The 16,013-nt window shown below is 45.5% G+C and overlaps 1 protein-coding gene across 3 annotated transcripts in view; it reads left to right on the top strand.

Moving 5' to 3' along the window:
- Positions 1 to 3,700: 3,700 nt before the first annotated feature.
- The window catches only part of USP35 (ubiquitin specific peptidase 35), a 41,065-nt gene continuing 28,752 nt past the window's right edge, over positions 3,701 to 16,013 (top strand). For 2 of the 3 annotated variants that reach the window (XR_012800051.1, XM_075592615.1), the window contains exons 1-6: positions 3,701 to 3,980; positions 7,597 to 8,290; positions 10,462 to 10,600; positions 12,727 to 12,856; positions 14,428 to 14,529; positions 15,642 to 15,800. Coding sequence is in view for 2 of the 3 variants with exons in the window: in XM_075592615.1 (XP_075448730.1) it covers positions 7,612 to 8,290; positions 10,462 to 10,600; positions 12,727 to 12,856; positions 14,428 to 14,529; positions 15,642 to 15,800 (1,209 nt within the window). In the remaining variant the exon portion in view is untranslated. Of the gene's footprint in view, positions 3,981 to 6,606; positions 6,721 to 7,596; positions 8,291 to 10,461; positions 10,601 to 12,726; positions 12,857 to 14,427; positions 14,530 to 15,641; positions 15,801 to 16,013 lie in introns of those variants that run through there. The other variant, XM_075592616.1, reaches the window with a different exon arrangement.

Genomic DNA, 16,013 nt, shown 5'->3' with positions numbered 1-16,013 from the left:
CTCCCTCTCTGGTGGGAGCCATTGCAGGTGGAGGCGCTGCACCGAGTACGAGGTTACTCATAGTATTATACGTGCCCCAGGTTCCCCGTGGCGGAAGCTCAGCCCTCCTGTGAGCCTAACAGGTAAAGCACCACACCTGGTAACATTAAGTTCCCCGTACACACACACTATATGCGATTGGGTGAGGGAATACCCGTTACATTTGGAGGCACTGCTGAGATTCTACCTGGAGTGCCCTATTCCATATCAAATTGTCCAATTTAAACTCCATCATATCTGTGCCGTCAAAGCAAGAAGTCCATGACTGGGCCGTAGCGTGCCGCATGTCCCCAAGACGCGTGGTTGCAGTGGCGGGAGTATCAAATGACACGGACTTATTCGCAGTGCGCAGGCAAGTAAGGAATTGTCCGGGACTGACCATCGCCCGGGTGGTAGACTATAAACTTGATGCTGACGGCCGGGGGACCACCTACCTCTTGGCCACCGAACACGACATATGTTCAGAGACTGTTCCCCATGTATTAAACCTACCAGAGCCCTCCGCAGAGGACTGTCTTATGATATATCCTGACACACAGGCTCCCGAAGAACCGTCCACCAGTACTGGGCCAACCACGACCCACCGGGTGACCAGTACTCCTCACAGGGTAGGTCTGTGCACAAGTACGTTTGCAATAGTAAAGTCATTGGTTGGTTTACATGCTGTGTGTGTAGTGATATATATATATATATTGTCCTGCGAGGAACCACTCCCCCTCTGGTGGGAGCCATCGCAGGTGGAGGCGCTGCACCGAATACGAGGTTACTCATAGTATTATACGTGCCCCAGGTTCCCCGTGGCGGAAGCTCAGCCCTCCTGTGAGCCTAACAGGTAAAGCACCACACCTGGTAACACTAGGTTCCCCGCACACACACACTATATGCGATTGGGTGGGGGAATACCCGTTACATAAACAAAAAAAGGGATCCCAGAGGGAACTAGCTGCTGCTTTAACCTTGTCAGTGCCCCATGTTGTAATGGCTATGTCGTGGGCTTTTTTAGCAAGTTTTTTAGGTGAGCTCGCGCTCTGCGCTCCCGTGGAGCGCCTGGGAAACGGAACCTGGGACGCTGCCACCATGTGTGCGCTCTCCAACACTCAAAGGGTTAACTAAACTCTGCATCTTCCCTCACTGCCTCTCGTAACTGCCATCTTCCGGCCCCCATTAACCATTGCCTCGCCATGGATTCTGAGTTGGGGGCAACCCCAGGACATGTGCCCCCCCCCATCCCCAATTCAAGGGCTCAGTCCACCACTTTTTTTTTTTAAAATAAGGAACACTGAATTCAAGCAGATCAGCTACTTCCTGATATCTGTCGGGCACATGATGGCTTCCTAATTACTTTGCAAATAGCAATAGCTACCTCAGGGGTGGCCAACTCCAGTCCTCAAGGGATAACCAACAGGTCAGGTTTATAGGATAACCCTACCGGTTGGTGGCCCTTGGGGACCGGATTTGGCCACTCCTACCCTATTGTGTCACTAAGTGAAGTTATTAAATGGTATGTATTTTATGTGCTGTTTCTGTTCTTACCCCTATTTTGTACTGCACCGCAGAATATGTTGGCGCTATATAAATAAAAGCTATTAATAACATATTCAGTGCAGTGGCAGTGTATGCTTTCATGAGCCCTCATCCACCCATCAGCTTTGCTCGCCTATGATCTGTTAGACATGGTTAGGTTGTTTAAGGTACGTTTGTTTTAGAAGGGTAAAAAAGCAGTTATTTAGATAGGTAAATAAAAAGAATGAATGACATACAATACCAGTGAGTGTCAACACAATTTGGTCTCCATGTAATGTTGGATCTGCACCCCAAAGATGAACTATTAATCCTTTGCGTGCATGATGGCGCTGCCATCAAGGCGAATGCACCTGGCTCCACGCTCTTCCCAACTACATTTAAATTGATTGCCGGGGGAGACCGCGGGGCTTCTGTAAGCTGCGCCATCTCCTCCTGCTATCGGGTGCTGACGCGTCGCCATGACAATTCAATGTCACATGGTGACGCGTTGCCATGACAATGAGGCGTCACATGATGCTGTGTCGCCATGACAACATGACGTAGCAGGAGGATATGTCGGCTCCTGGAGAAGGTAAGGCCCCGCCGTACTCCTACTGCACCGGGCCCTGACAAACTCTCACTGTCTGGCATGACATGATAACATATTAAACCCAAGTGATTTAGATAGGCGCTTAAAACACAGTGCTAAACACAATGTGATAATTACTTAATGATATATTAGTTCTCATATGTGGATTATTAATCTAATGTAAAGTGAAAAAATGCATACATTCTCAACTTCCAATGGGAATTGTAGGGATTCCCTAATTCAAGTAGACACGTCCAGGATTAGGAGGGAGCATATGTCAGGAACACCCCAAGAAAAGAAAGAAAAATATCTAGTGCACTTCTGCCACACAGTTGATGAATGAAATAGGAATAAGTATTGGCTCGTATGAAGAACCTACTTACAGGACGTATGATATAGACCAGCAGTAACAGGAGGCTAGACAACAGCTTCTCTGGTAGATAATTAGATCATGGTAAATCTCAGGGAGAAGAGACAACGGAGAAAGCCACTAGTGCAGACCAATAGCTGACTGAGATCAGCGAAACGCGTAGAGCCTGCAAGTGTGAGATCAAGCCGAGAGGATCAGCTGCCGTACACCTGTCCCCTTCCCCGCGAATCCGGAAGTAGCAAAGATTCCGGCGGATGTGACATAAGACGCCATCCGAAGCCATCCAGCTGTGGGAGAAACTCAAGTCAGACGGCCCTTTACCATACCTGCACGGCGCGAGATCATCTCAAGCTTACCTTCTATTGTTATGTGCCGGTTTATAATGTGCACCATGTGAGGACATATATTGCTGCTATTGTAATATTTTTAGTATAGTGGCTTTCTCCGTTGTCTCTCTTTTTTTTTTTTTACTAGGAATTACTCTTTGGGGGAGGGAATAGCTGGTGGACACTCAGGAGTTAAGTCCCCTGGCCCTCCAGTACTTTGGGGGTTACAACCGGGAGTTGTTATTGTGGGGTGAAACCTTGCGGGGCTGTGTTATGTGGACGGTGTATAATCTGTGTATAGTAAATACTGTTATATACCGGTGTGTGTACTGGTTCCCGTGAGGGGCTCCTCCCAACCCTGTGGGATCCCTCGCCGGTGGAGGCTCTGCACCTAAACGATAATTATAACCCCAGGCTGCCACTGGCAGAGGCTCAAGGCCTCCTGTTAGCCGGACAGGTGACAGCAGCACAGGTAGTTTCTATACCCAGGAGGGTACAAGGGCTACATATATACCATTGTGTTGCATTTTTCTATTTACAAAGTCAGCTACTTGTTTCCTATTTCTTTCTTGATTCTTTTTTGAAAAAAAGATTAGCATCAGAAATGTGTGTGTGTGTGTGTGTTTGTGTGTGTGTGTTTGTGTGTGTATATATCAGATTTCTGATGCTAATCTTTTTTTTTTTTATACATACATACTGTACAAGCACATGGGAGGGACAACATACAGTATGGGGGCGGGGCCGTAATGAAGGGCGTGGCCATACAGTACAAGTGCATTACTGATGGGGCGTGGTTATAGACGGGGGCGTGGTCAGCAACCAGGGCAGTGTTCTGATCATTCACCTGGAGTTATTACTTACTGGGAGGGGGAGAGGAGGGAAGATGCGCACCTTGGGCAGGTGAGGAGGGGCAGATCCCCCATAGAGTGGCTCACTCACTGGATCTGCTTGGGACAAGCATCTCTGGGAGGGATGATCTGAAGCCTGGCACTGCTGGGCAGCACACCCACCCTTCCTGGGAACAGCCGCATCACTTGTCCCTTCTAACCCTGCACTATCTTGTCAGTGGGATGCAGCTCTGTCCTGATGTTTTCTGAGCCCTCACCTCTCCTGCTCCTTTCACAGCCTGCATGTGGGTGCCTCTGTGTTTGAGGTGAGTGTACATATCTGATTCAATCTGGGACACTATCAGTTTATCTGTACAAGAAACCAAGCTTGAGTGAGGCAAGTCAAACTTGAAATAGTGAAAGTACACTGACATACTTTAGATTGCAAGCTCTTTGTACCAGGGCCCTCCTTACCTACTTTCTTGTTGTCTTTACGCCCTGTTGTACTGCCCTGCAACACATGTTGGCGTGTTGTAAACAAATGATAATATTAATCTATGATATAAAAGGCAAGAGTTAATAATTATAAAACAAATTCTCTTTTCTTTGGTGAATAAGGACACATTTCTCTATTATCCGCAGGTCTTTCATTATGTAAGAGGTGTTCAGTATTTGGACAATAAACCAGTAGCAAGTGCCACAAAATATACAGTATCTATGTTTTCTGTTGTAGGGTATTTAGGATAACCGATCAGAACAATGCAGCTGCATGACCAGTGATTGAAGTGGGATATTACGAAGGAATTTCAAGTACCACTATTTTTTTATATGTCCATTTACAATTCCACACCTTTTTTTTTTCTGCGCTACGCCATTTATTATTTTATATACCGCCTGAACCAGGGGGACTCTCCCAGCTAATCCATGCCACCCCAGCCCCCCAAATTCCAGGAATGCTCACCTCCCGAGATATAACTAGTTATGTCCACCAGGCAAGAATACTCACCCCTGTGGCTAAAATAAAGATGCAATGTCATTGGCACATGTCGTCGATACTTTCTGTTGGTGACTTTGCAGCCATATTTTTATTTATTTTGTCACACCGACACAAAAATAAATAAAAATATCTTGAGACGGAGCTCCGGGTAACCCCCTTGGTTCAGTACAATAACCCCAGACATCCCTCCTCTTAAAAAAAAAAAAAAAAAAAAAAAAAAACCGGTGGACTGTTGCTTTAAGAAAAAAGGTATCTATTTCAGAAAAGCTTCACTCTATTTTTACAGCATAAATGTACTATGGTATCTTAAAGCAGCAAATCTCCCCCCCCCCACCCCCCACCCCCACCCCCCTTGAATCCTATATCAGTTTAACCATATAATATTAGTATCTTGCCCACTGATCATATTCTATTTTTTTGACTATTTTTCTAGTGTTATGTTCCGAATCTCGGATTTCTGACGTTACCACGGTAACCCGTACACTGCGCTGGGGAGAGCTTCGCTTTATCCTCCCGGACACTTAATATTTAAAATGCTTATATCTCCTGAGATTTAACCCTTTAAGGGTTGGAGGGGGGGCCAGAGTGCCACGGCCCCCTCCGACACTTGCGCTCTCTCCGAAGCAGAGGACGGAAGAGGAGGAGGCGCCCCCCTCCCCCTTCTGTCCGCCATCACTTCAGATAAGCGCAGGACGCGATCTCCCCGAAGAGAATGAGCATTTTTTTGTGAATGTAGCTAGATTGTTATGAGGCACTCAAAGGGTTAAAAAAAAAAAGCGTTGGAAAGAACACGAAGAGATATATTTTAACGTAAAAAAAGCCAAAAAGATGGCGACCAGCGCAGATAGCTGCTTTAACTCTTTCTGCAATACAGTCTGAAGGACTTTTGCTCAGTGGTTTTTTTTTCTTTCTAACCTTGTGGAGCCGGATGAGGTCATCACAGTTTTGCTCGTTTATAGGGGAAATTGTAGCGTCCCACAGGAAAGAGAGAGGAGGCTTCCTTTAATCAGCATAATTCTGTCTCGGGGTTGAATACAGACTTAGGAAAAACGTGTTTTTTAGGTTAAACGATGCTCTGTACATTGTAGCTGTTTTTATGACGAGGGGCTCTTTCTTTTCCTTGTCTGAGACACTGTGTAAATATATGTTGCTGGTTTTTTTGTAAGGTTGACTTAGGCCAAGTTCAGGTTGGCTGTTACGGACGCTTGCGTTCGTGCGCGCCTCCCCCGCGTGCTCCTGCAGCCCGGCGATCTGTGCCCAGGCTGCAGGAGTTGGGTCGCGGCATTTGGGGGCGCGGTGGGGGGGGGGGGGGGCGTGGCGAATGTGTCACGGAGCTGGTTCGCTGAACTAGCTCACGTGACGCGGCTGCCGCCTCAAATATCATTTTGGGTTGTAGCGGTAAAATGTAGCAGAGTCAACGCGTTTTCAGTTTGAACCCTCCCACCGAACAACCCGAACTTGCGACGGACGTGCGCGCGCACCTAAGCGCGCGCACGTCGCATAGCAGCCACCCTGAACTCGGCCTTAGTGTACTACCAGGGGGCTCAACTCCAGTCCTCAAGTTCCCCCCCCCACCAACAGGTCAGGTTTTCAGGATAGCCCAGGTTCAGCAGAGGTGGCTCAATCACCTGTGCTGACGCAGGGATACCCTGAAAACCTGACCTGGTGGGGGAGGGGGGTGTTGAGGACTGGAGTTTATCACCACTGATGGGAACTACGTTAGAGACATGAGACTATACAATGCCCTGCTTTTTTTGTTGGCATATAATGGTTTGTAGGCGTTGGTCCCAATCAGAGGTCGCATTACTGCACATGTAGGGGCGTAATAGATTCCTATTATATGCCTGGAAGTCCTTTTTAAATTAGCCTCTTGTAGATCTGTACACATGGTGCTAATTTGTGCGGAGGACAGAGACGCCACGTGTGCCGTAACCACAGAGGCAGAGCGGTCAGTGGCGCTACGCAATGCATTGTGGGGTGTGATCTCAGAGCGCAGAGCGGTGACTGACGGCTCTGCCTCCGTGAAGGGAGCAAGCACTTGGTCTGCGGTGGAGTCTGTCCACGTGTAGGTATGTGTATACATGTGGGCAGGGCAGCCAGTACGGCAGTCCTGGGCCCGCTGAGTCAAATGGCCCCCTGCTGGTGACCCAAACATGTAGGGCCTGATCCGGGGCCTCCACTGACTGCTGCTCCTCTGCAGACACATCCACGGACAAATCCAAAGGCAGGGCCCTCCATGGGCCTCTAGCAGTCCTCGCCGGTAGGCCCCACTGAGGCTGCAAGTAGGCCCCCTCTGCTGTGGCCCTCCATGCCCCCCCAGGCCCATATCTATCTCTCCCCAGGCCTGTACCTTCTCAACCCCCCTCTCTGCACAGGCCCAGACTTTCACCCCCCCTTTACCCAGACCCGTACCTTCTGTCCCCCTCCTTCTACCCATGCACGTACTATCTCGCGTCAACCCCTATCCCTATGTCTGTACCTTTCCCCCCTCCCTTCCTCCTCTTCCCCAGGTCAATACTTTCTCCCCCCACCCTCTCCCCAGGATACAGGTAGACTCCCTTTGCTGTGGCCCCCCCTGTCACCCGGGGCCCATATCTATCTCTCTGTTTTTTTTTTTCTTTTACTTTGGCTAATGTCAATTTTGCGCAAACTTATTTTGGCTGCTAAGTCAGAGCGAATGTTTTGCTAATTTTCTAACTTTTTGGAAAGTTGGGAAAAAAATCCTGGCAAACCAAATTTTCGCACATCTCTTTGGCTAATATCAAAAGGAGGAGTTGGGAAGGAGCAACGCTCCGGTTAATGATGAAAGAGACAAAGGGCCAGACGCACCCACAGGCTCACATTTAATGCATTCGCTGCCAGAGAGGCCAATGATCCATTAGATTCTATTGTTTTCTAATTATAACTGGCTATGAAACTGACCGTCCTCTGATTTTGTCTTTCAGCACCAAGAAGAAGCAATGGATAAGATATTAGAGGCAGTCCTGAAGTCTTCATATCCTATGTATGTGAAGCAGGGCTTAGTGCGACGTGTCATTGAAGCTGCCAAGCAGCCCATGGATAGGGAGCAGTGCTGGTCCATGCTTGAACTTTCCACCAAGCTGTTCTTCTTGGGCGAATCCCGTCTTGCAAGGGAAACAGCAAGAGAAGTGCTGGAGGTCTATGGCATTTACCACCCGGAGGAATTCGAAGAGTTCTTCAACGCCATGTTCATCTTGAGCCTTCTTCAGGAAGGGTACGGGGTGCTAGGAAAGAGAAACACATCTATTTTGGATTACATACATCTCGGACTTCCGTTTTTGTTGGACAGACCTGGCGTGGAGGATGTCTTCCGGCTGCTGAGGAAAGAAGTGCTTCGCATTGTCTGCGAAAGACCAGGCCCTACGTTTGTTGTGAGAATCAGCAAGCTCTTAACACAGTACTCTCAATGCATACCTATAGGGAAACATCAAGTGCTCTTCTGCCAGCAGCTGATTAGATGCATTGGGCAGTTCCATTGTATAGCAGAAGCAGAAAAAGGTATTGTGCAGTTTCTAGAGCAGGTGAACCACGTCAGCGGACTGCTACAGAAAATGTGGAGGCTTCAGCCCCCATCAATTCTACCATCCCTAAAGGAACTGTTTGCCATTATTTTCTTAGGTAATCAGAAGTTTCCTTCGAAACGATGATCAGTTTTGAATAGCGATGTCATCAACATGGGGGAGTTTACCAATTGTTAAGTTCATAATAATATCAATCCAAGGGAAGGTGCACTCGCGGTACTTGAAATAAATGGCACGGGTTCCAGGCATCAGCGGTCCTGTGTAGTCACACAAACTGCCGATTTATCCACCAATGAAGAGTAGCGGCACTCCTGTGGTCTTTCAAAAACCCTTTGTTTAAAAGTGGAATGATGCCAAAAATATTAAAATATATAGGGGCTTATGCAGAGAGGAGCGTGATTTGCTTTGAAAACGGCAATAACATAGCCACATATTTGGCATAAATTATGGCCGTATGCAGAAAGCGCATTTACCTTCTGTTAGCAGATAGTAGTCAAATTGCCAAGGTTTTCTGGCGACCTGGAACACGCCATATTATAGGTCAGAATGGCGTGTTCCAGCGATTCGGTCCTTCTTCAATTGCACGCTATATTAGCATGGCGAGTTCCAGGTTCTCGCCACGAGTTTGGCGACTTTTAAACTTCTGAAAACTTTTCTGCCGGATTTTAAACATCGCGCCATTTTCTCACGAGTAAAAGGATTAGTGGCGATTTTTTTTGGCCAGAAGATGGCGCAATTTCCATATCTATGCTCTGCATAAACCCCATAGTTCTAACAATTATTCTTTTCTGTACTACCTACTAAAAAATATCCAAATAAAGATATTTTTGAAAACAAACAAACGTTTTATTGTACAAACAGCGACGTTTCGGGCCGCTTGTGAACCTTTATCAAGATTAAAGAAACGTCGGTCTTTGTAATCTAAACTTATAGTTGTTTTTTCTTGAAGGACCACAGGAGTGTCTCATTAGTACTTTCATGTCATTGAATATTATTATGACAACTGATGTTATTAGCAACACACCAGGGGTTGGGAAGGGGGGGTTTACAGCTACACACTGTACATAGAATGACGGCAAATAAGGACCACTTGGCCCATCTAGTTTGTCTATTTTCCTATCGTAAATCCTCAGACCCTATTTGATCCCGGGCTTTATTTCATATTTAGGATATCTTAGTCCAAGCATTTTTTTTTAATTCCACTGCTGTATTAGGTTGTACCCGCTGTGTTAGGAGACTATTCCACGAATCCACCACGTTTTTATGGTCTCCGTGTACAATAACGAAGAAACACAATTGAGTCATAGATTGGACAGCTGGATCCAAATCTAAAATAAGGGATCCACCCTGCTTTTTACAGATTTTTAAAATTGTTTCATTGGTCCACACATCCCACAGTGGTCTAAGACCAAAGCCCAGCCCCGCCCCCCACCCCAGAAAATAACAGGACTGGATCTTTATATTCTGTGTGGTTTTCTTAAGACTTCAAATATACATTTGGAAATCACATGAGGCAAAACTAGTGCAAGAAAAAGCACGAGATTTATTAAAGGAAACCAATCCCGGTGCTTTTTGTAAAACAAATGATTATACAGTATATATATATATATATATATATATAACATCACAGCTTGCACTCAATGTACTGGTTCATATAGACAGGTGCTAGTCTCAAATAATAGAAAAACAACATTACCATTCTCTCGTCCGGTAAAGAAAGACTGCACTGGGTTGAGTAATCATGAAAAACTGTATTGGGCATCTGAATAGAAAAGATACGTGCACCCCCTTAAGAAAGGTCCTATTCCAGGACCGAAACGTCGGATTGGGTGACTTATCTTTTCTATTCAGATGCCCAATACAGTTTTTCATGATTACTGAACCGAGTGCAGTCTTTCTTTACCGGACGAGAGAATGGTAATGTATATGTGTATATATATATGTAGAGGTATCAGTACCGTGTTAGCCGAGCTTCAATAATCAAAAAAATAAATAGATGATACCGTTCTGTGGCTAACGAAATGCTTTTATTTGTGCGAGCTTTCGAGATACACTGATCTCTTCTTCCGGCGATGTTACAATGAATGAAGCAAAATATATATACATTGTCACTACCTTTCTGGAATGGGGTGAACCCAGTTTTTATATCAGTGTGTCGCTTGCCTCAGGCACCAAAATTAGATTGTAAGCTCTTTGGGGGCAGTGCTGCATACATTGCCAGTGTTGCATATTATTGGTCACAATGCTTTGTCCCTTTAATTTTTCCAGAGGAGTCTGAAGAAGAGCCTTCGATTGCCTTGGCGAGCGTGGTGCAGCATATCCCATTAGAGCTGATGGGAGGCGTTATTAGAAACTTGACTAATGCTGACAGTGTTACAGATTCACAGATGATGACGGCTATTAGCAGGTACAAGTCTGTATGGGGAACCCAATCCGAATACAGTTGACTTAAGATGTCTGGAAGTCAGCAAAAAACAACAACATTTTCATGTGATACAAACTATTAGGAGGTCCCTATGCACCTTGGAGTGTGTGAGTAGGAGGAGTTGGGGTGTTACATGGTGCACAGATTATGAGATCATTGTGCGTGCCATTTCTCTCTTTCTCCCCCCCCCTTTTTATCTGCCACAAGGAATCCTCCATATCTGAAGTGATGCAAGTTTAAAATTCTGCATCCGATGTAAGAAACTCTTCTTGCATATCACTCAACTCTGCTCCAAAAAACAGAGCACTGCGTCAACACACCTTTTCTCTACATTGATGCATGGGCCTTATGCAGTGAAAATGTGGCATTTACCACCATTGGAGAGTGTGATGGCAAATACAGTAGGTACTGTAGTGCCGACGAGTATTCTAAAACAAATCTGGGGCAATCACCAACAAGACCCAGGTACATGCTGGGCTATGAGAAGGAAACATCCAGCGCTCCACGGATTTTGCAAAAAGTTCAAATTTATTGCGCCATACACAACGACCGTTTCGACCTTATTAGGTTTGAACCAGCAGCACCGGTAATACTGTTATGTATAATTGGTTATGGTGTGTAGCATATCACTGTTTCTTTGGGTACATCCTGGGTACATGCTGCAACATTTCTGAAGACAGACTAATGGCCCATCGAATTAACAGCGGGGTTCCCTGGCAGTCCCATTCAAACTGAATGAGACTGCCAGGGACCCCTGCTGTGTTAATCCGATGGGCCATTAGTCTGTGCAGAAATGTCACTGAAATGTTGCAGCATGTACCCAGCATGTACCTGGGTCTTGTTGGTGATAGCCCCAGATTTTCCAAGGCAAGTTTAAGGCAAGTTTTAGAATACTCGTCGGCGCACCTGTATGTGCAGAAGAAGATTTATTTTTACAAAAGAAAGATACAGTAGGATATATTAAACTGGTAAAACACAATCAGATCCAATGAGCCTGGAAGGGTGAAGGGTGCTGAGGGTTAACATCTGTATTTGCTTACTGCTGTGTGTTTTGTCAACCCTGCCCACTGGAATGTTAGTGACCAGGAGGACCCTGCAGTTGCATTCATTGTGAACCCCTTCAGTCTTCATCTGTGTCGCCCCAAAGGCGAGGTTCAAGCTGAACGATTGTGAGAGTCCATGTGTGCGGCAACGTGTGACGTGATGATGTCACTAACCCTGCGCGTTTCGTCGTCACAAGGATGACTTCATCAGGGGTTCTCGAATTTGTAAATAGAGAGAAGTACTTATAGAGGACTCAGCAATGAGCAGTAATGGAACAATAGGAAAACAGATATCTGAAAGAAAGATGTTAATTAGACCTCATAGAAAGTTAGCATAGCATACTGTATACCAAGATATACAAGGAAAACAGAAGAATCATCAATATTAATTAGCATACAGTATGGACAAAATACAATATAATAGATACGGGCTATAATAATATAAGTATTATGTTGGTATATAAATGTTAAACCAGTGTAAGCCTGGGGGGCAAAAATAAAATAACAATGAATATGGGGGGAACATGTATACGCCAAGATGGGATCATAATAAAATGACAACATTTATAAAGAATGCAAATAGTATGGGACATGTGACCAGTGTCGGATTTTAAAATAAACGCCGCCCTTAGACACTAACCTGGTGCTGCCCTCCTCCTCCAGCGCTGCACCGTCCTTTTGCTATGGCAATGCAAAGCCATGTGATGTCACGTTGCCGATCGCGCATGCGGCAAGCGCCAATTGCTGCCAGCATCCACCTTTTCTGCACATCTCACGCCCAACCCATGTCCATTGTAACTAGACATCCCTCTACTAATCTGTACATAATACCCTCTGTTTCTGTATTTCTGCCAAACCTGATGATAACCCTGAGCGGTTCGAAAGCTTATCACATCCACTACTTGTTCCTATACAAGGTATCATCACACTGCCTTCTCCCTCCTCTCTTAGTTTAGCACAGTTTAGCACATATGCACACGCAGGGGCAATTGAGTTAATGTAAATGTTCCTGTTTCCAATGCTTCTTTTACACTGGTTCCTATGCGTCTTCCCTTCTCTTTGCAGGATGATTGATTGGGTGTCCTGGCCCCTGGGGAAAAACATTGACAAGTGGATCATTGCTTTGTTAAAGGGCCTGGCTGCTGTGAAAAAGTTTAGCATTTTGATTGAAGTTTCCCTTTCAAAAATACAAAAGGTCAGTGCTCTGTGATTGTGTTTATCACTATCCTTTACTTCCAGCTGCACTGGCCACAAGCTCCTTCAAGTCACTTGTGTTCTGTGATATATCAGCTTAGCATATCCAATTTGCCAGTTCTTGTATCTTCCTGTAATACATTGTCCTTCAACCTGTACTCCATGAAACCCTGAGCTTCCCCCAGGGTCACTGAGAGCTCCCTCACTATAAGTGTTTAAGGAGTTCCAAGGAGTCATACTATATTTTTAAAGTGTTCCACAGTTCTTAAAAGGTTAAAACCCGCTGCTGAAATGAGTCCTGAAGAACAGTGCACGGGCATTCCTTAGTACACTTCCATCAGTAAAGGTTGTGTTTATTCTATATTCCAGTTTCTTTGTACTGTAACATTCAAGTTATTTATTTATCATGGCTCATATGCTATCCATGCCCTGGTGCATGTGCTATCCATGCCCTGGTGAATGTGCTATCTGTGCCTTGGTACATGCGCTATCCATGCCGTGGTACAGGCGCTATCCATGCCGTGGTACATGTGCTATCCGTGCCTTGGTGCATGCGCTATCCGTGCCTTGGTACATGTGCTATCCGTGCCTTGGTACATGTGCTATCTGTGCCCTGGTACATGCGCTATCCATGCCTTGGTACATGTGCTATCCGTGCCTTAGCACATGTACTATCCGTGCCCTGGTGAATGTGCTATCCGTGCTTTGGTACATGTGCTATCTGTGCCTTGGTACATGTGCTATCCGTGCCTTGGTACATGTGCTATCCGTGCCTTGGTACATGTGCTATCCGTGCCCTGGTGAATGTGCTATCCATGCCTTGGTACATGTGCTATCCGTGCCTTGGTATATGTGCTATCCGTGCCTTGGTACATGTGCTATCCGTGCCTTGGTACATGTGCTATCCGTGCCTTGGTACATGTGCTATCCGTGCCCTGGTGAATGTGCTATCTGTGCCTTGGTACATGTGCTATCCGTGCCTTGGTACATGTGCTATCCCTGCCTTGGTACATGTGCTATCCGTGCCTTGGTACATGTGCTATCCATGCCCTGGTGAATGTGCTATCTGTGCCTTGGTACATGTGCTATCCGTGCCTTGGTACATGTGCTATCCGTGCCTTGGTACATGTGCTATCCGTGCCTTGGTACATGTGCTATCCGTGCCTTGGTACATGTGCTATCCGTGCCCTGGTGAATGTGCTATCTGTGCCTTGGTACATGTGCTATCCGTGCCTTGGTACATGTGCTATCCTTGCATTGGTACATGTGCTATCCGTGCCTTGGTACATGTGTTATCCGTGCCTTGGTACATGTGCTATCCGTGCTTTGGTACATGTGCTACTCATGCATTGGTACATGTGCTAACCATGCTGCCTTGGTACATGTGATATCCATATCTTGGTACATGTGCTATCCATGCATTGGTACATGTGCTAACTATGCTGCCTTGGTACATGTGCTAACCATGCTGCCTTGGTACATGTGCTATCCGTACCTTGGTACATGTGCTATCCATGCATTTGTACAATTCCTGCAGTTTTCCTACCTCACAGTTCTTTGTATCATGTCCAGGTATTTTCCAAGTTAATATTCCCTGTCGTGCGGGAAGGAGCCCTCTCTGTTCTCAGGTATATGTTACTGAGTTTCCAGCACTCGCCAGAAGCATTTCATTTGGTAAGAATAAGATAACCACACACCTTTCTGCATTTCACATGGAAGCAGATATTTAGCACGATCACAATGCTGTTATAATGTGGGTTTCTTATGACTGTTGTCTGTGATTCTTGTGCTCTTTAATAAACCAACCTTGACGCGCTCCACGTAAAATGCAGCATGCTAACGGCTCCACGTTAAAGGAGGAATTTAACCCTTTCACTGCCAGCAATTTGTTTGATCATTTATTTTTAATAGAATTAATAATTTGAACATATCATTTTTAATTTAATACAGTAATTTTATTTATTTAAAATGTATTTATTTGCCACGCATGGCTCTGCAGGGTTAAAAGTGACGCACTTCGGGGCAGATTCATTTAATGTCTGTTACGGACTTCCGTGATAGTTATGCAGTCACGCTAACCGAGCGCCACGTCATCACCAAGCCTGCTACATCTGCGCGGAGGCGGCGGAGGCCCATTGCGTACATTGATCTCAGAACACCTCACAGGACAGCCACTCCCTTTCCCTCCTCTGATTGTAGCACTCTCCATGAGAACGCATCATTAAATGCCGCTGACCACATTTGGCGGTGGAGATTACAGAGCAGAGCTCTGCCACCGCCAGCTCACGTAGGGCCTGGATGTGGCTGTTGGACTGTCTGCTCCTGCTAATTTCATACTAGTTGCTTAGGCAGCAAAGTGCAGTTTTATTTTCACACTGAAACTCACTGGTCAGTTAAGGTAATATAAATACATATGGTACAGATGTAAATATTTGCTAAATGTTGCTATCATTTTTTTTAACGTTTTTTTTATTTATGAAGTCCTTCTACTCAAATATTTTCTGATCTGTACCCTTTGGAGAACTAGCTGAAGAGCACTGGTTTAGTGGGGGGTATCTCTCTAACCAGGATGTCAACATATGTCAGGCCTTTTGTGTACATAGCTACAGCAATAGAGGGTTTTTTTTGTAGGTTGGCGTATGTCTGCTCTCATTGTAGGTATATTCACGCCATAGGGATAATTTCTCATGTACTTATTTATTAGGACATGCCAAGACACCACCAATGTCCTCAAGTGACCCTCTGCAGGTTCTCCGCACATACACGGTCTCTGTTTGTTATTTTAGCTGATTCCTCACATGACCCAGCTGGTTTTCGGTCTGTCCAGTGAGAACTCTAACTCCGCAGACAGTTGCCTGGAGCAGCTCGCAGAACTCGTCCACTGTATGATCTTCCGGTTTTCGGGATACCCTGATCTTTATGAACCAGTCATGGAAGCAGTAAAGGTAGGAGCATTTACATCACTTACAGTATATCTCCTGAGCGTTTTTGTTAACCTAGGAACATTAAAAAGCATACCGTTTTACTGTAATGTTCCAAAAATATAGATTATAGGAGCTATGTAGCAAGACGCGCAATTGGACATTTTGTATTAAAGTGATGCTAACAGAGGACATTTGGTCATCAATCTGTTTGTCACAATGTATCCAGCTTGTGTT

This window comes from Ascaphus truei, chromosome 3 (genome assembly GCF_040206685.1).
Source record: "Ascaphus truei isolate aAscTru1 chromosome 3, aAscTru1.hap1, whole genome shotgun sequence".
Taxonomy (NCBI): Eukaryota; Metazoa; Chordata; class Amphibia; order Anura; family Ascaphidae; genus Ascaphus; species Ascaphus truei.
This window is presented reverse-complemented; position numbering and strand designations above follow the sequence as displayed.